Source organism: Anser brachyrhynchus, assembly GCF_964034855.1.
Source record: "Anser brachyrhynchus genome assembly, chromosome: 1".
NCBI lineage: Eukaryota > Metazoa > Chordata > Aves > Anseriformes > Anatidae > Anser > Anser brachyrhynchus.
This window is the reverse complement of record NC_137694.1, coordinates 117,113,076-117,133,460: the sequence shown is the minus strand read 5'-3', so window position 1 is coordinate 117,133,460 and position 20,385 is coordinate 117,113,076. Positions and strand designations below refer to the sequence as shown.

General features: G+C 36.2%; 1 protein-coding gene across 7 annotated transcripts in view; it reads left to right on the top strand.

Annotated features, from left to right (window-relative positions):
- DSCAM (DS cell adhesion molecule) overlaps positions 1–20,385 on the top strand; it is a 473,116-nt gene that overhangs the window by 314,448 nt on the left and 138,283 nt on the right. For all 7 annotated transcript variants that reach the window (XR_013945106.1, XR_013945107.1, XM_080576586.1 and 4 more), the window contains 2 exons: positions 7,433–7,552; positions 11,665–11,838. Coding sequence is in view for 5 of the 7 variants with exons in the window: in XM_080576586.1 (XP_080432712.1) it covers positions 7,433–7,552; positions 11,665–11,838 (294 nt within the window). In the remaining 2 variants the exon portion in view is untranslated. The remainder of the gene's footprint in view (positions 1–7,432; positions 7,553–11,664; positions 11,839–20,385) is intronic.

Below are 20,385 nucleotides of genomic sequence, written 5' to 3'. Positions count from 1 at the left end.
CTTTACTAAGTGTGGTGCAGTGTAATACTAGATGCCAGATATTAGTGAGCTCCAGAGAATGGCAAGCTCGGGTGAGCTCCGCTGCAAACACAAGAAATGCTCCAACTACAGTCTATACTCAACCATGAGATAAAAATCCACCTAAAATAAGGCTTTATAAAAATCTCAAATAATTTTATTCAGACAGGATCTTCTGTGAAGCTATTTTATTCGCGATTGCAATGGCGGGCGTCCAGTCAATCAGGAGCGCATTTTAGTAAACAAATCATAACCTTTTATTCCCTATTACCCGACCCCTGATCACCTTCCCTGTTTCCTCACTGGCTGAGTACTACAGGTTCACAAGCTACTCGACGCTCCTCTATACCCTATATGTACAATTTCTCTTTTTTTTCAACCTTTAATTTCTCCTTTCTTAAGTTTTGAGAACTTGTGACCTTTGTTTTACTGATCTCACACCACTCATCCTGTTTTTCTCAAGCTTCTACCTTATTTTGGAACAGTGAGACCTTCTACTGTCCACTTATCTACTTAGCATTTCTCCTTATTATGACTACACGACTACCTTGGAATACAGAAAAGTAATTCTCTACTGCAAAAACACAACTTTGTTTCTCACAATTAGTTCTTATATTTAGGGAATGTCTTGTAAAAGCTCATGAACTAGCCTTTGGGAGAAGTCTACTCTCTTTACTGCATCCAGAGAGTGCAGATAGGCAGCCCAGGTGAGTGAAAACAGAGCTTTCATTCTCATCATCTTGCATTGCACAGGATCCCAACCTGCAATTCTTCTGGAAATTCATTTTTAAAAGTTTGCAAGTTAGAAGGGTTTCTCAAAAACTCATAAATCCTTAATTTGATTATTTTATTTATTTCTGCACTCCTGGTTTGCTAGGCATGCTATTAACAAAAAGGAAAGAATAGGATTCTGTCATAAAAGGCACTCATGGAAATTAGGAAAATATCTTCCCTGTTAAATACTTACACATCATGCAGAATTAATTAAGGCTTTACTCATTATGCCTGTCTTCTAAAGAGTGATTAAAAATATGTATACAGTTTATCATGTTATTCATTTCTAAAGGGTTTCCTAAAATGAGAATGAAATAATAATAGAAAGAGGTGAAAAATATTTTAATTGATAGCCAAGTAGAAGAAGTTCATAAATGTATTATGATGTATCAGATGCTGCAAGAACAGAGAATTCAATGATAGCAGTGGGTGCATAAATCACGATTTTAAAATTCTAGTTAGTGAACACATCATAAGTTAAAATTGAGATAAGGTCTTTAAATACCTAATAACCCCCCTTAATGCATTTAGTACATTAAGTGTAAATGTGTTTTCATTTTGTGCTTGCCAGGAATATCAAATTTTGTTATATAGTTAAGTACCCAATGAGCAATCCCTGAGCCTTGAATCTTCTATATAGGAAGTGAGTATCAGCCTGCTTTCTGGTGCTTGGAGGTGGTATGATGCAGCAAATGCAGTCTGATGGAAAAACAAAGGGGAAAGATTCATGGCTGCAGCTAGTGTCAAAACTCATTTACTTTCTTTGCTGGTGTTTACACTGTAGCTCTGAAAATTATTGTTGAATGATTCACTTCCTATCTAATGTTCTCATGAGACAAACCTGATCAACACAAAACCACTAGGCACTGTCTCATTTTGCAAAAGTACATCTTTTTCCTCGAACTGCATAGCAAATGGTTTTACTAAACCAGCTAAATCGACCCCTTAGGTCCAATGACCAAATTTAATAACTGTTCATCTTTGCTAAAGTACAGTGTTTAATGATCTCATTCATTAATACATCAATGGTTGCTTTGGCTGATTAAATTTCTTCCATCATTTTGACAGTATGATCTAAATGTAAAGTACAAATATTCCATGTAAAAATGAAACATTGTGTTCTAGGCAAATGTCATAGATTATTTCTTAACTTACTCCAGTAGCCCACTGCAGAAGCTCATGTTAAGGGCCTTCAGGATTGCACTTGAGTGTAACGTACTCATCTCTGTACTTGGGAGCCTGAAGTACCTCCAGAGATTGGAAGTCCAGGAAAATGTGTGTGAGTTTGCCACCTGGTCTCTGCCATGAAGCACAGTCAGAAAGAATTCTGGGATTTACATAAAGCAAAATTAAATTAGGGAATGTCGACAGGCACTCCTAAATTAATTTATATTACTAGATTGTAAAGTCCAAGTGAGCAGCAAGGACATTGGTAAGCAGTATCTTCTTAAGATACCAACTCATATTTTCTCATCTTATCAGGATTGTTTCACACAAGGAGACAATTTAAACATTTTCCTGCCTTTAAAATGACAATATAACATTCCTGTTATCTTCAACATCCTATTCTGATTTATCTCATTCTTTGTTTTCCCTGTGTAAGATCTTGAGTCTGTTAGTCATAATATTGATGGAAAATACCTTTTTTAGGTCCTTTGAGTTCAGCCATTAAATAGTTTGCATCTGTCAACTTACTGCTCTTACACTAAACAATTCAACAGCTCATTTCTCGTCACAGATCCGTGGGCTGCATTAAATGAGAGAAACTCACAGTTAAAGCAATTTTAAATGCCCTCTTTATGGACTCAGGGGACTGTGCTGCTGAAACAAAGGTGATAATAAAAGCAGAACTCTTCAGTCATATTTGTGAGCTATTTCAGAATATTTCATTTATAAATGGGCAGAGGAGGCTCACATATTTATGACTAGAGAGGAAGAAAACTAATCGCTTTCTTTTCTGTTTTAACTCTACTTAAACACATTAGACAAATGAACTTGGATAAGTTCTTACTAAGTCTTCTTTAAGGGTTAATGAATTCCTCAAAGATAATGAAATGCTGAATGTAACTTTATAATTTAAATCTAAGTATCAAAATCTATTTTATGTAGTTAACTCCATCATCTTCCAAAATATGCTAGCACATAGCACTGAAGTTATTCGTTTGAAAAAAATTAAGAAAGAGACTACCAATAGGAAAGAAAAATACAAAGAAAAATACTCCTCTGTTTGTTTCTTAATCGCTTCTATATGAAGAAAAATCCCGTGGTTTTACCTAGACAGCAATACAGAAATAATCAAAAAGTCATTGAATACATAATTTTGTTTTGCTGTTGCATTATTTCTAATTTCTACTTGCAATCACAAAACTAAGTGTTAAGGGTTCATGTCCTCAAAATCAAAACAGCAGTTGGCACTTTTCTAAGTAGTCCTAAAGGAAGGCTGTTTGGATTGTCAAGGAAGTTTCACTGAATGCAAATGTTGGTGCTGTTATGAGATAAGGGTATGTTTTTTGCCAAGGTTGAATTGAAACCTACTCTGTACATAGGGCGCTATAAGGAAACAGTCTGATTTTTAATCGTGTGCCTGGTTCTGGAACTTATAAGGCAAAATTCAATTTCCACAGTTACCATTCTGATTATCAAATTCTGCATTGAAAGTAACTATTAGGGTTGATAATACCAAGAATATCAGAGCTAAATCTTATGTTTTTTAAGTGAATATAAATACACTGGGAATACACCAAAATATAATGAAATTAATACGATGAAAAGCCTAATTCAGAGCTTGTCATCATTCAAGGTGCAACACATCAAGAATGCCTACAGTCCATGAGTTTGTTAAAGACGTGGAAAGATGCATTGCCACAGAAATGATAGAAATGTTCAAAAAACATTTATCCTTGACATCTATCCATTCTTCTCTGTATATGGCAAAAGTGGTTAGACAAATACATTATTGAAAGAGATAACTTTCATGCAAATAGTATTTTAATGGCTGCTTGCCTTTATTCTATAGTACGCAATCTTGCTTAGCTTCTTCAGAGCTTTCTTCATGTGCCTACCCATTTAAGACAATAATGAAATTGTTCCCTGAAAAAAAAAATATTTCTTCCCAGTGTCATCCAGAGGAAATAAGGCAACACAAAGAAAATGTTTTTAAAATAAGAAGGGAATAAACCAAAGATGTTTAAAAAATGCAAGTGAGAATTTAAAAAATATTATACTCATCACACTTTTCAGCAGTAGAGGAGTCCAGTAATTATCAGTCACCCCACAACATCAGTTGTAATCATTCACCTTTAAGACTGATACAACTAAATCAAATATTTAGGGATAGAGGAGATGGGTAAAAAGTAGTGTCTTTCAGTTTCAGAGGAGGCACAGCTTTTAAAGTCATCTTGTGAAGTAAAACCCTAATAGTTACATTAACAATATATAGATGATATATACAACAATATATAGATGAACAATATATAGATGATACCCATCTTTCTTTTGAATAATCTCAGATGAGTAAACTTGAATTTTAATTTCTGAATACCCTTAAGTCCTTGAATTGACCCATTATCCACTGGCTAAAATTCCACTTCAGTTACTTTCTGCCTATGGGAATACTGCACGCTTCTATTCACTCCTAGGTGATGCAATGATGGGTAACTAGGTCTGCCAAATCAAGAAGGTAATGGATAAGAAGACCACGGAACTGTCCTTCATCAGGTCCCCTGGTATTGGATATGAGAATCACACAAGGAAGTGTGTGACTTCTCCTGTTGTGTGAATACTTTTGTGTGAATATTTTCACCTGTAACATTTCTGTAACATTCCATTTGAGGAGGTTGTGAAAGTAATATTTATCAGCAGATTTAAAAGATGGTAGGGCAAAACAAAGGTCTTTAAATGTATAGTGAACAGGTATGGGCCTTCTGGTGTTCCTTAGACAGAAGCTGTGAATACTGAGGGACTGCAAAGGGAATGGGCTACAGAATATTCCTCACATCCCCTCCCCAAATAGCATGCCCTTTGCTAGAGTCAGCATACAGGCCTAGATGCATGTGCCATGTTTATCATAATGTTGGACTTCTATAAACATACAGATGGATTTCTGTGAACATAAGTAGTTTCTCCATACACCTTAAACTACAATATATTTATTTACATAATATCTTTTAATCAGTGGGTTTTTTTCCTCCTTTAATATTTATATTTTATTCTCTTTATGGATAAGCAGCTTGTAATTGATTTTTCATGAGCTGCAAATATAAATTTATTTACAGTTCTCCAGGTGAAACAAGCTGATGCCACTGTGCTGAGTAGTATAAAATCAAACATATTTGTACAACTAATTATACTTTTAGCCTGCTTTGGAAAATAAGTACTTGGAACTCCTTTGTGTTTGGTGATAAAATGAACAGAACAGTGAGAACTGAGCCACTGAAGTGAATGTTTTCTATGAGTTTCTAATGAGAACAGGGTAGGTGATTGCCCAGGGCTGCTGCTGTTGGGGTTTCATGTTTGGTGCTTACCAATCATGAATTAACACAACATATGATTTCTGCTTGTCATGGTGGCAGCTGTTCGAAAAGCTGAAATGTTTGACATCAATAAATGAAGCAAAGGTTTCCATTACAGAAGGAGAAGATCTTTCCTAGTACAAATGTGGCTCTTGCATCTGTTGCTGTTGATTCCTTCTGTTTCTTGTTGCCATGTTTTTTAAAGTAAGTGGACCTTCTTTGTGCATATTTAGGCAAAAAGCAGCTTTTACTATAGCTCTAGGATTCAATGAGTAAAAAGTCCAGTTAAAGGGATTGTTTCCTCTCTGGAAGAAAGTTTTCATCTTTTAAAAATCACTTGTAGCTCTGAAGGTGGAAAGAGAAAATTTGAGAGGAGCAGTGCATTATGGAGATACAGGGAAGAAGGCTCAAGCCATTTTGAGAAAGGTTCTCTGCACCTGGAGAATGTCTTTAGATACCTCCAAATTTTGGCACTCCTCTGCCATACCCAACATTGACATCAAGTTTCTCATTAGGGAAGACTTGGGACTGTCTGGTGTAATGGGATGTGCTATTTGCTTTAATTATGAGAGTGTTTATAATAAAATATTTTTTAAAAGTAATTTATTGGTGATTCTGCTGTGTTTCTGCCATACACTTTTTTCTGATGTATAAACAGTACTGTACTCATGGCCTTTACAAGCAGTTTCAGGGCCCCGAACAAATAGTCACTGCACTGATGATCCCTTTCTACACTGCCTTACACTTCCCCACATTATAGCCCTCTCCTTTGCTTCCTTTATTATCTCTGGCACCTCTGGGGAGGCAGATGATGGGGCCTGATGGGGATTTGGGAAGATGTGTCACGCTAAAGCAAGGAGGGATGTCTTGGCTTTCTGTCCTCCTGCACCCAGCTTTCAGACAAACTCAGCCCTGGCTGGACCTGGGAAGCTGTGAAACCATGACCATATGTGTGTCTCCATGTGCACATGCTGCAGTGGCCCTTACACTTAGTTCAAGGAATGAACTATTAGAATTTCTCCTTATTGCATTAGATCTCAGTGTGTTACTATACTCAGTTTGAGACAAAAATATCTCTGTCAGGCTCAGTCACCTGGCTACATTTTCTATGCAGTACTCTAAGAAACCATAAAAGGAAGAATTTATGGAATAACAACACAAATAATTGACTTTTTGGGGGGTATTTACATGTTCATCTCTGAACCAAAGAACAGTAGGTCAATGAAAATCTCTGACTTTAACTGACTTTTTGATAAAACCATTAAACACCCTTGTTTTTTAATAACTTTGGTGGTTCTTTGAACATTCTTCACTTTTCAGCTCTTCATTCAAACTTTCGACAAATCTTCAGGTTTTATTGACAAATGACATTTTGTATCTATCCTCTGTGGTAAACTGTAGGTAGGTCTAGCATTGTCACCAGTTGTTTTCTTGCTGAGTGACTGTATTTAGAAAATGTACAGCTTTTCCTTGAGATGAGCAGCTTGTTTTTTTATATATGTATAGATATATATGTACTTGACTATGGCTGGAAGACTCACACTGGTTTTACGCTCCCCTAGAATAAGTCTAATAATATGTATACTTTGACATACGTCTATTTCTAGTAAAACTTTTTCTCTTCAACATCATGCAAACAAAACGTGTTGAACCTTCCTATGGCTGGTCTTGGAAAGACAGGTCCTATCAGAATTTATAGTCCAAACACCCTCATTTGAATATGAAATGATCTGATTGATTTTATATATTTAAGATTATTTAGGATATATATTTTATTTCTTCTTTTTCTAAAACCTACCAGTTAATTGTTATAAAAAAAAAAGGAAGAAAACTTCAGTTGTTTGACATCTGTCAGACCTCTCCCTTTGTAAACAACCATTTCTTTTCTGACCATGACAGTTAGGTTTATCTCTTAGTCCATTTTGTAATCTCTTCTACAGAGATTTTTATTAACTTATTTTTGTACCCTAACAAGATCACTACTTTTGTATTCCTTGGCCAGAAATGCATAGTTTTGCACAGTAAGTAAACAATTGCATAAAACTTACTTTACTATGTCACCAGATCATCAAAAAGCTGTTTTTAAATTTTGCATAAATTCTCACTGCATCTTTTGCTTCCTCCTACAGTGCCCCCTAGGTTTGTGGTTCAACCAAGCGACCAAGATGGGATATATGGAAAAGCTGTAATTCTCAACTGCTCTGCAGAGGGTTATCCTGTTCCTACCATTGTCTGGAAGTACTCAAAAGGTAGGATTCCTCCTGTGATCACTGGGGACAAATTAATTCTGATTTAGCAACAGCTTACTTATCACTAAGCTAGTGGTTTAAAGTTCATGTAGTCAAAAGCTAGCAGGGTGCAATAAGGGAAGTATCAGTTATGTTTATACTGTTCTATCATTTCCCCAAGCGCATCATACTGGCAACTGTCACAGATGCAAGACTGACCTAAATGGACTTTTTGGTCTGCCTTAGAGACTTCCTTGAGCTGTGAATGTGCATGTGTTAGCTATGGCCTCAATGGGAGAGCAATGGAGTGGACAGCTGAAAGAAAAGAGATACTGTTTTAATTGAAACAACCTTAGAACAAGGTTCACTGGAAGCATTTGGCTGACTTTTTTTTTTTCCCTTCAAAATCCATGATAACATGGCCAATCATATCTTTTTAGCAATGAAGAAAGGTCAGGTAGCATTAGCATAAGCAGTAATTCAGTATGCGCTTTACATAATGATTTAACATTTTCTTCTCATGTAACAGAGCATTAGAACTGGCCCCACTTGACCCTAAGTAACCATAGGAAATTGACTGCCTTTTAATTAAAATTTGCTGCCTGTTAGATTTCTTCCTTTTGCCCGTTGCCTTCTAGTTGGTTTTAACAAGAAAACAAACTCTCCAAACTCCATATCCAGTGTACATGAGTTAATTCTCTAATGTATATGTACATCAGATGATATACTTACAAGCAGAAAATTAGGTGTCGTTGAGAAGAAATACTTATTTCATGCTCCATGTAAATTTTTGTTTCCGTATGATGTAAGTCTAAATTATACTTGAAGAAATATTTTGAGGAGGAGAAATGTTCACATTAAAACCTATTCTTACTTTTATTCATACTTTCCGTGTCATGGAAAGAAGGATGCAGCTCTCCAAATCCCATTGATTGTGGGTTTTTAATTAAGAATATAGGTCACAAAGAAGCAATTCTGTTTTATTTTGTTTGTATGTTGAAGAAGGAAGCCACGTCAAGCTAGTGGAGTTGTAATTAACTATGAAGAGATAAGCAGCCCATTTTAATAAAAGAGAACAGGACAGTGGTTTGATTTTAGTGATACTCTACCACCAAGGAACTATTTTTAATGTTTTTGATTAACAGCTCTGAAGTATTTAAGTCAGAGAAAGTTTTAGAAGATACTTGATGTAGTCATAGCCATCAAATTGCAGTTTAAGTTTTTGGCCAAAATAACTCTGGCTGTAAAGGTCAGTATTTTTGCAGAAGCCTTTATTTTCCTAAAGCATGATAGCAATTTCAATACCAGGTTCAATTCAAGTGCTGTACAAATCTGTAGGCTATGTGGTACTTTTTGTCTTAAAGAGACCCTTTATATAATTACTTTATGAGCTGGGTTTATATGAAATTCTGAAGTAATTGCCAAAGTGAGGCCAGCAGGAGTAAAACAATCAGTTCATAGTTCATTTGTACGTACCACAATAAAGCACAAAGGACATCTGGACACCTGCAGGCAAGTTAGTGTCATTGGCCTATTGTGTTGGTGAAGAATGGAAAAAGAGAGTTCATTTTTTTGTACGTTGGGATAGATAGATAACAAACTTGCAGTTTCTAAAGAATAAGAACGGAGATCAATACAGACACACCATAATCATCAAGAATGTTTTAAGTCCATCAGACTTAAAAAGGTGATGGGTACAAACTGAAACACCAGAGGCCCTGTCTGAATGTCAGAAAATACTTTTTTTTACTGTGCAGTTGACAGAGCACTGGCAGAGTTTGCCCAGGGATGTTGTGGAATCTCTTCCTTGGAGATCTTCAAAAGCCACCTGGGCATGGTCCTGGGTAACCTGCTCTGGGTCACCCTGCTTAAGCAGGGGGTTGGAGCAGGTGACCTCCAGAGCTTCCTACCAACCTCAGCCATTCTGCAATTCTGTTATTCATGATTCATGAGCTCTTCCAGGTACATGCATGCAGTTGCTGTCATTACTCAGGACATATTTCAGCTGTAATAGCAGAAGAGGTATGTGTGAAGAATTAGAAGCCTGTGCAAATTCTTATGCAAAATGTTGCCCAGGTGTGTTTATCCTCAGGACTAACAGCCCTTTCCCTTCTATGAGCACCAAATTTTTCTCAGAACTTTTAATGTGAAGAAACATAAAAAGTGAGTGGATGCATCTATCTGCTTGAGCAATACATTGCAGACAGGTAGAATTAGTGAAGCATAAATGTGCCTTCCAGCTAAGTGACAGGAAAAAATGGCTTATTAAAAAAAAAAAAAAAAAAAAAACACAAGGAAGGATAAGTATATGACTAAAACAGTTGAAAAAATCAACAATGGCAACTGATTTTTGTGAAAGTATTATCCATTTTACATTTCTAAGTTCACAGTATCAGCCTTGGGAACCTTCAGTGTAACTGTTAAGTCCCCAAAGCAAACTCGTCTAGGAATAGAAGAATTTTAACTACGCATGTCCAGTCTTTTTTAATATTCTTGATGTTGTATTCATGGGTTTTTATAGCTTGCTATTTTGTATTAAATCATTCCCCAAAATATTTCCTCATTGTATTTCCTCCTGGTCTGACTCAGCCTATTGTACATAGTACTTAATCCTGACAGATATCAACTTAGTTTGCAGAAGGTTGCATAAAAGAATTACATTGAAGAAGGCTACCTTATGATTTTCCCCCCAAATCCTCTCTTCTGCTGATAAAGTAGGTTGCAAAGCCCTTGTTACAAGAATTGTATCTTAATATACCCTGAGACGGTTCCTGATGCTGTGAGAACCTGAATTTGTGGCAGACCTCTGGATGGCACAGCAATGCAGGCAATATGGCAGTATCTAATTCCCTTCCTTAAATCACCAATGTCTTGTTTCCAAGGCAAAGTAGGTCCAATAAAACCAGCTAGGTTTGGGATTTGGACCTTTCCTCTTTGATTATGACCAACTCTCCAACAGAAATTCAAGAGTCATCAGACAGTATATCCAATAACTCTGCTAAATGTGTAATTCTTAGCTTGTTCTCCATGGTGGAAGGGAACAGTGCACTCACCTACAATATTAAAAGATGAAGTAGCCATTCTCTATATTTCTCTTTTCTGGTTCTTATTTAAGAAGAAACATGCAGAGGTGGGAGGAAACTTCTCTAGGAAAGGACAAAGACATGGTGGTCCATAAACTTGTAAAGTAGTCATTGGTGAAGGCATGAGAGAAAACGTACATGGGCCAGTTCCTCGTGGCTGTGTCCAACCAGCTGGCCCTTCTTCCACAGTTCCATATCTTGAAGAGTTTGAGTGTGTGTCTAAAAGTGTACACATCTGATGGGTTTTGAAAGGTTGTTTCAGTCTTAAGATTTTCTTTCTTAATACCAAAGTTAATACAGAAATCTTTGGCTTCCTGTGTTTTTATGGACTTTCCATTATTATGTTATTACCAAACATGGAAATTCATGTCTGATTAATTTCTTTATTACTTTGTCTTTTTTTTTTTTTAATCAGTCTGAATGAATATTGGCTCCAGACATGCTGGAACAGGGATTTTGTGTCATCAGTCAGTCAGCTGTAGGAGGAAAAGAGCAACACAGTCACTGACGTGTTTTTATACGTTACCCAGAGTTTAGCAAACAAGGTCCTAGAGGTCCCTTGAGTATTCCATATTTACTACAACAAACATCCCTCTTAGTCATAAGAAATTCATCTGGTGTATGCATAAGGGATGCACACTTGTATGACTGTTCAGCTGTAATTGTCAATAATTTATCAGCTGCTAAATGTACAACAAATGTGCCTTTTTACCCATGAGCTGTCTGAAAATCTTCTTCATTTTCTCTCTTCCCCTTCCTTCTGCTCCTGCTTTCTGCCTTTTTTGTCCCCTTACCTTTAACATGGGAAATTATTCCTGCCATTATATTCCAAAAGCCTTTCTTCTTTCCATTTAATGAATTTGGTTTTGGCAAAGAAGTACTCCATTTGTTCCAGTGGTGCCAGAACCATTTGTATTTTAATTGAACTGAGCCTCTAAGAACAGGAAGCTATAGTTCCTGCCTTATTAAAAAAAAAAAAAAAAAAAAAAAAAGAGGGAGAGAAACACTTTTCTTCCTAACTAACCTACTTTTGTGTCGGTCCTGATTTAGGTGCCGGAGTTCCTCAGTTCCAGCCAATTGCACTGAACGGTCGTATCCAGCTTCTCACAAATGGTTCCTTGCTGATTAAACATGTTTTGGAAGAAGACAGTGGATACTACCTCTGCAAGGTCAGCAATGATGTGGGAGCAGACGTCAGCAAGTCCATGTACCTCACTGTTAAAAGTAAGAACTAAAACACTTCTCTGTGATCCAGATATTACCACTGAGTGAAAAAGGCTTGACTACTGCATCCTTAGTTTAGACTTTTTTTTGTTATTTTTAATTTAATGTTGTACTCAACTGCATATGGTAGCATCTGAAAAGTCTATGTGATTGATAAAAAACATTGCTTAGCAGAGAGAGAAAAGGAGATTTAAAGATGTAAAGGGTTAACACCTCATTTCAAAAATGTGTTTAACTTTTCTGAGGTACAGTTGAATAGTAAGTGGGAAAATAAAAAGACATTATTTTATCGAAGAAAGGAAAATCCAACCTGTTCTCCAATGGACAGCTATATTTTAGACCACTAAAGTTTGGTTTTAAGGGTGTTCATTTGTTGCAAAGTCAGAGAATACATAACTAAATTCTTTGAAAGCAAGAGTGTCAACCTTATTAGATTTGCAAGCCCAGTACTTCAAATGTCTTGTCCATTCTCATTCACCATACTGGCTCTGTTTTCCTAAAAATAACATGATATCCTAAATCTCTCAAGTAAGTACATTAATTGCATATTTCTTCTGGGGATCAGTAGCACCAGCTTCTGTGGCTTTCATAACAAAACATTTCTAGTCCAATCTTCAACTGTAGTAGCAATGCACTGCTGTAATATGCTAAAGAAAAACAGCTTTCCTCTGGTTGGCAACTATGCACACTGCCTGTCTGATCACTGCATGCAGTTTCATGTATGATAAAAGAGCATCCCTTATCAAGTAAGAGCAGGAGCTTCCCTGGAGAGTCAGTTGCTGTTTGAATCTAATGAAAACCCCTCTGGCTCTAAGATAGCAGGCAAGCACGTCTGTACATCCTTATACATCCACACTAACACATGCACTGCTCCCAGCATGGCTATTAAAGCAAATGCTGTTAGTGTGTTGGTGCTTGCATAGAAAAGGCATGGCTTTAGCTTTAATCAAGTACACATTAAGAACAAGCTGCTTTCGGGAATGACTTTATGGGAGTGTGCCATGATGGACTTCATGTATAGCTGGATCCCCAGGTCTGGTAGCATGATTGTGGCACAAAATACTTGCACCTAATCAGACGAAGTAACTCCAAAGTGAGGGTCTGTACCTGCCTTTACTCTCCCTGGTACTGTATCTTGTTTATTGTTTTCATTTTCTCCGTGGTTATTCTGTCTCCTTTTCCCCTTCCCCCAAAAAACAGTTTCTGGACCCTAATCCTTGGTAATAGCCCTATTACTAGTCCAAAGCCTCAGGCTTCCTTCATGAATTCACAGTATTCTTAATTAATTGGTCCTGCATACTGTGCTACCCTGCTTCACAAGGTCACCCTTAATACCTCCTCTATTCAGTTGCAGAAGATGATCAGACCTGGTGAAAACATTGATAAGAAACAGCCTTCCAAAATGTAAATAAAGATTAGCATCAATATATCTTCCTTGTGATAAATTGTCTTCTTACTTTCCTTCAGTCTGTATGTAGGTTGTTCACGAGAAGCAGTTCAAATCACCTGAGAAAGAAGTTTACAGTCCCTTGACAACGTCCTGCTCTTCTTCTTAACTCTCCCTTGTACCAGTGACACATCATTTATACAGATGTTAATTATTGATAACATCACTGTGAACTTAAAAACACTTACGTGCAGGTGATTCTTTTCCTCCAAATTTAATGAAAGTTTCCAGCTACTCTCTCAGTAACATTGCTGGATAAATTTCTGCCTTCCATAGTTCTTATGACTAGTCTTCTCTTAAATGAGAGTGGATGTTTTAGTCTTCCAGCATTTCCTGTGTCACCTGTTTGTAAACAGAAAGGATTTTTTTTCTCAGTGTAAAGACAGCTCAAGCTTCTTTAAACCAACTTAGCTTGCATAATAAGATTCTTCAAGGTATGAAGGAAATGTTGGTAGCTCCAGATACACATTTATTTAGTGTCTCAGAGTTTGCCATGTGATGCCTTTACCTTAGAGAAGAAGATCCAACTTTTTGGTTGAAGGGAGATTGTATAAGGAGGGAGTGGAAAGAAAAAAAAAAAAAGTTGAGAGGAAAAGAAAGAGGATTCAGGAATAGTAAAAGAAATGTGTAAAGAAAGAGCTGCCAGAGTCAATGCTGAATCAGAAACCACAGGGCTAGAATGGCAACTGTGAAAGCAGAGAATCTTCATTCAGTGGTTATTATCCTTCCCCCTTTCTTTTTAACAAATGCACATAAAAACTGTGATCAGTGAGTTTTTATTTTCTTTGGAACCAAGGATAAGTGATTCTGAATAGTTATTCACTAATACAATATTACAAAATTATGAGAGAGATCTGGAATAAGAGATCTAGTGCTATCTTGAGAAATGACTCCTGGTGCTTGGGATGAGAAGACTTCTAAAGAATTTCTATAAAAGATAATGAGCCTTTAACATGAAGGAAAGAACTAAAATTATTTAAAGGTTGCCTGGGACTCACAAGGGAAGAGATTTCTGCTTAAAATGGGCTGCCTTCTTGCTTTCATCTGAATAAACCTCACACTTCCTAATTCTGCTTTAGGAGCTATATATAACATGATAGAACAGTATTGCAAAATAAATAAATAAATAAATCCCCATTGGAAAGCAAGCTTTCTGTAAGGTATGTATGATCCTATACAAATAATCTGTTGGGGGGCACTCATGTTAACCCTGCCCTTTCCTAAATCCATCACTTATTTCACTGTTCATATGGAGACTGAGAAATTTTAATCTGATCACCAAAACATCTCCAAGAAACCGTCTGCCAACAAAACAGGATTGTTTCATTAACTTTCCTCTCAAGTATGCTTCTTAGCTATTTGCATTATGTGTTTAATACGTCAGCCTAAAGCTGTAAGCTCCAATCAGACCCACACTTCCCTCCAGCAGGAGCATATTAATCCCAGCTAATACTTTTAATGTTAAGTTTCACCATTTAAACATTAATAAATAAATAAATAAATATTTTTTTTTTAAATCTTTTATATTTTGTTCTCTTATCTCTTTGTTTGGGAAAGGGAGCCTGGTCAGAGTGTAAAAAGAAGTTTAGTACCCTGTTCCCGCAGCTGCCTTGAGTCTTGTCTGTGGCAATTTAACACTTCTGCTGCTTCTGCCTCCTTTGATGCCTCTTGTCCAGTCAAGAGCTGTTTCTCTTCATCCTCAGACAACTCATGGAACAAAGGAACCCTGATTGCAAAACTAGCTTTAACTGCAAAAGAAATAAAATAGTAGTTATAAACACAATCCCAAAATACACTTATGAAGGGAGATTCTAAATCTAGTGAAGATGTTTCTTCAACTGCTGTCTAACAATTGTTCCACCATATTGCTGCAGCACTGCAGCATTTGTTTGTTAAAATGTCTAGGAGTCTATGCCTGGCTTCCTCCATGAACTTGATCTGCGCAAGATAAAGGTGCACTTCCCGTGTGGCCATTCAAATGAGTTTGCTTTGCTGTAACACCTGCAGTAATGCCAGTGTGATGTGATGGAGAATTCGCTGTGTTCTCCTCACCAGGGGGCCTCTAAATACGCATCTTAATCTTTGGGAATATAATTCCTTATCGAGAATATAGGAATGTTGAGATCTGCCTGATTGCTATTTTTATTTCTGTGAGAAAATAATAGCATTTATATAGAGATAATAGCCTTTTGTCTATGTTGAATTTCTCATCAAAAATGCATATATTCCACAAGATGCTGGTAAGGGTGGCATTACTTGTTGAGCATTTGCAAAGATGGATTATCTGCAATACGTTGTACACAATAATAAAAATCACCCTCCCTAACACCTTCAAAAAATGTTTATAGGGAGAACAACAATCATACTGTTACAAATTCCCTTGAGCCCAGCTATTCTGATATTTTGTAATCTATCTCTGCTCCATTTTTCATAGTTCCATGGTCTATAAATAGTATTTTCTGAGGCAAAACAAAACAAAGTCACCTAGTCTGATTGTGTGCTCTGTTTTACTATTTTTCTACTGACATTCTCCTATCTTTGAACAAAGAGCTTTTTATTTATTATCTTCTTCAAACCTATTTTGCATCTACCTCAGGTAAAGTGAATTTTTGTCCAGTGCACAAATTTGGCCAAAAGTACTCCTATATCCCAAAGTGTCTTTTCTTATGAGTTGGCCAGCTGGCTACCCTTACATATCTTTGTCTTTAACCTCATCACAGGCAGCTGTATCTTTCACCACCTAGTTTTGGCAGACAAATGCAAAATCTGTGTCCAATGGTGATGATGTGAGCAAACTAGAGTATAGCTCAGTTCTATAGCTCAGTGGATTTCAATACTCTCTCCCTGTTTTAATTACTTATTTATTTTCATTAAATGCACGGCTTAAAAGAAGCTGTAAGAAAGCTACAGTAAATCTTGGAAACATGTAAATTCTCCCTAGACACGAGTACTTTCTCTTGTTAGTAAAAGAGCCCATTTTTTCCTAATGAGGTCCTTCCACTAGAAGAAATGAACAAGGTCTGAATACTGTTTTCTGCCTCTTCAGACCATTGGCACAGCTTTGATTTAAGGACTTGCACTTTAATCACCCATCATGTGTCATTACCCCAACAGGCGGCAGCAGCCGCAAGATACAAGCTCCAATAAATTGCACTGAAAATCGCTGAAGCGATCCTTTGTTGATTTTCCTTTACAGCTATTCAATGGCAGATCAGCTGTCATAACAACACAGTGCCTGTGGCAACAGGGTGAAATTAAACGTGAAGTATGTTCAAGGTAGCTGGTAGAAAGCTGGAATATCCCTTTTTTTCTGTAAATTCAAATGCTTTCTACTTCTCTCAGTAATGCCAAGCCTGTGGCAATTGGCTAAAACGAATGCTTTCTCTTGTAAGATAATTGTCAGATGCACTGCAGTACAAATACTCAAGTGCTTTTGTATGCAAATCTTTGCAATACTCTCATTTAAGAAAAGGAGGTAAGGACTTCTCTCTCTCTCTCTTTAAAAAAAAAAGATAATCTTGTAGGGTGCAAGGAGAAAAAGAATATAGCAGTCTTTTTTCTTGTCTGGGAGGCTGGCTGCACAGCAATGTTTCTGGCAGGAAGGTGAAATAAGAATTTATCTCTAGCTAGCTAGCTAGAAAGTGCACATAGGACCCGTTGTATCTTTTTGTATTTGTATCAAGAATATCATATTAATTGATTTTTTTTGAGATTTTTTTCCATCTCTCAGTGTCATGTTGCCTAAATATCAACATTCAAAATGACACATGGGTGGGGGTTATTTTCAGAAGTTCTCTTTCTATTGAAGTGGATACATAGCGGATACAGAATATTAAGGCTTTCTTGAAAAAATGATGAGTTTAAAGCTGTGGTGATCTTATCTTTTGAAAACCTTCACATCTTCACTGTTCTTAGAAAGCCTCGTAGGCAATAGGATTCACAGTGTGTGTACTCTAGCTGCTGTTTTATTTAAGTTACTGAGAACATCACCAATACTTAAACACACATTTTTACAGCGTGTCCTCCTTTCTCAATCTCAATATCTCTTTTCTCTTAATTTTCTCTTAAATTACTAGTTTATTCAGAGAAGAATTTACATGTCTCTTGTAATGAATTTGGTGTTCAGGTTTAGCCAGCTGTTGTCAGTAGGTTTCTGAGCAGAATTTATTCCAGATCAAGGATTATGGTTTTTATGTACTTGAACACTGCTGAAACAACACCTCAGAATATTGCCTGCTCTACTCTTCTTCTCCACTTGAGATGCTGGTCTTGCAGTGGTTGATACAAGCTAGATAAATAATCCATTCACAATAATGAATTCATCAAGGAAGTAAGCCCAAATGTTTCAGTGTACTGTAAACTACACTGTGCTAAAATATAATATTCTGGTAATCTTGAAGCTGTCTTGTCTGAGAAGAAATACTCTGGAATTTATTCTTACTGATAATTCGAAAGGTTGTTTTCTTGAAAGAGAACTTAAAAAATAACTATTCGGTTTTAGGTTTACCTTCACATGAAATGTGAATAAAGACACTTCTGGAATGCAACGTCCCAGTAAATTTTTAAGGAAAATACATGCCGCTGAATATTACTCATTTTTGAGTTGCTCATTACTCATGTATCAGGCTCAGAGTTTAGAGTTTAGTTTACTTTTCCTTCTAGTTTGATAGAACAGATAGAACATCCTCAGAAAAAGATTCTTTTTTTTTTTTTTTCTTTTTCCTCTTGTTTTCTTAGAATAGTAAGCTATGCAAATTTTGGAGTGGTTCTAAATCTCAAAGTCAGCTATATAAAAGTGCGTCTTAATACAAATAATGTTAGGACACTGTTCTGAGAGGTTATTTCTTTTTTTTTTTTTTTTTCCTATAATCCACGTGGTAATGACTAAAAACTAACCATGTCTGTAATTCAGTAGTGATGTTCACTGGTTTATATAGAGTCAAATGGATTTCAAATTCAGCACATATAAAGGTGTGCAGTCATTTTTCTTGAATGTTTACCTTAAGAAGCATTTAATGTTTATGGTGTATATGGCTCCCCGGATTTTCATGTTTTTGTTTGTATTCAGCCAAATAATTTTCCTGAGTAACATTTTAAAATACAGATGATTCTGTGAATACATTAGTTTAAATTACAGGGGGGAGGTGGAGTGGTATGCAATGTGTTTGCTGGGTTTAATGTTGACTTCTTGTAGAGGAAGTGCAGGCATGATGTATTGTTGCTTATTTTTATATTTGCAATGTCATCAGGACTTGGGCCTATTTTATTAATAAAGATTAAATAAACTTCAGTCAAGAGTGCATTGTAAAGCAATAGTGGGATGTAAATTAATTTAGCAGGTATGTGCTCTACACATGACTATTTCCACTTCAGAAGAGTTAGCTTTTATAGTACTGTGTTTCTTATCCCTTTCGCTTCCCCTTCATCCACCCTGTCCCTACCTTTTTCCCCACATCTCTTTTTTCTGTGTCTGGCATACTAACTTTAAGGTACATCTCATTTAAAAAGTTGTAGCCATGTTCCAGTAGGACAAAACCTCAGGTTCAAAGAGGACAGGATCTTCATTTTTCCTTTTCTTTTCTTTCTTCTGTCCATCCTCATCTAACCAATTTATTTTTTTTGCAACAGCGTGAGTCTCTTTTCACTCAGACTAACTTCAGTATGATTTTGATCACATTCTCTTTCAAAGTTTATCTGAAAAAAGGGAAGCCAAAATTCTACACATAACGAGAAATGAATGAAAACAGAATGGTATCTGCCACAATATATTTATACGTCACCTCCTTACAGACTTTGAACAGGCAACCTGTAAAAGGTAATGTAATTCTTCTCTTTTTCTTCCCTTGGCCTGTTCCAGCCTGACTGTTGTTTGCCATGCTTTGCCAAGGAAAGGCTTCTTCCCATGGGCTGTACATCCCCCCCAGCTAACCCACACCTTAACAATGTGCAGAGTTCATCAAGGCACAGAAAGAGTGTAGCAGCCAGTTGCATGTCAGACTTTGCTGATTTTTTTTTTCATAAAAGACTATTCTTTTTTCTTAATCCATTTGAATGAGTGACCTCACGGTCACCACCATTCCACATTCACCCTTCCAACTATCCACGTCACAGTTTTGCATTAATCATCTTTTGTGAGTCTGGGATTCACAAAATGCTATTTGAGCAGTAAAAAGTGTGGATGGTGTCTTAAATCATAATGTTTCTTCTTATATACCAAGGGTTATTCTGCACTTTGAATGAGCTAACCACAGTCTTTTTCAGCACAATACCTGTTTCAAAAGGTTATTGACTAGTTTTGATTACTGAATGCCATCATAGAAGCTGCATCATAACTCTTCTTAAATTAATTTATTTGGGATTTAGGGTCATTAAAATGTTTTTTTTCTGTTCCCCAGCAATGACTGGGAGTTTGTTCTTTTATTAGTATGTGTACTAAAGTATCTTTCTTCCATAGCTGATTATTAATTCATAGGTTTAATTTGATGTAAAATTAACATTTACATAAAACAAGGAAAGAAAGAAACATTGAGTTATAACAACAATAACAAAAAAAATTGCAGTAGCTTAAAAATAAGTAGGTATAAACTGTATTTGAATATCAAGTGACAGAGACCCCAAATCAGTTACATACATTTTGCTGTATAATTCTCTTGCGGCAACAGAAAAAAAAAAAAAAGAGAAAAAAGAAAAAAAAAGTAGTTTATATGCAAATATTTAATGCTTTTTATAAGAAGAGTTTATTTCTTTTTAAATATTATATCAAATGTCGCTATTACCTGAAGACAATCTTATGCAACTGCTTCTATCGGTGCAATTTTAAGCTTTTCTTAAAGGAAGCAATTTTGTCTTCAAATATAAAGAAAGTGTCATTTTCTGTAGTACTGTTTGCTTGAAAAATAGTTTCTTTTTTTTTTTCCTTTTTTTTTTTTCCCAAAAAGTCTTGCATGGTAGCTCTGTTCATAGTCCTCTGTGAAAATCCTGCCATGGTACACAGTATAAATACTGTGTACAGATTCCATGATAATCAACATAAAAACAAAATTTACATCTGGGAGGCATGCAAAAGGAACAGAAAATGCAAGGTAAGAAGAAAAGCTGTC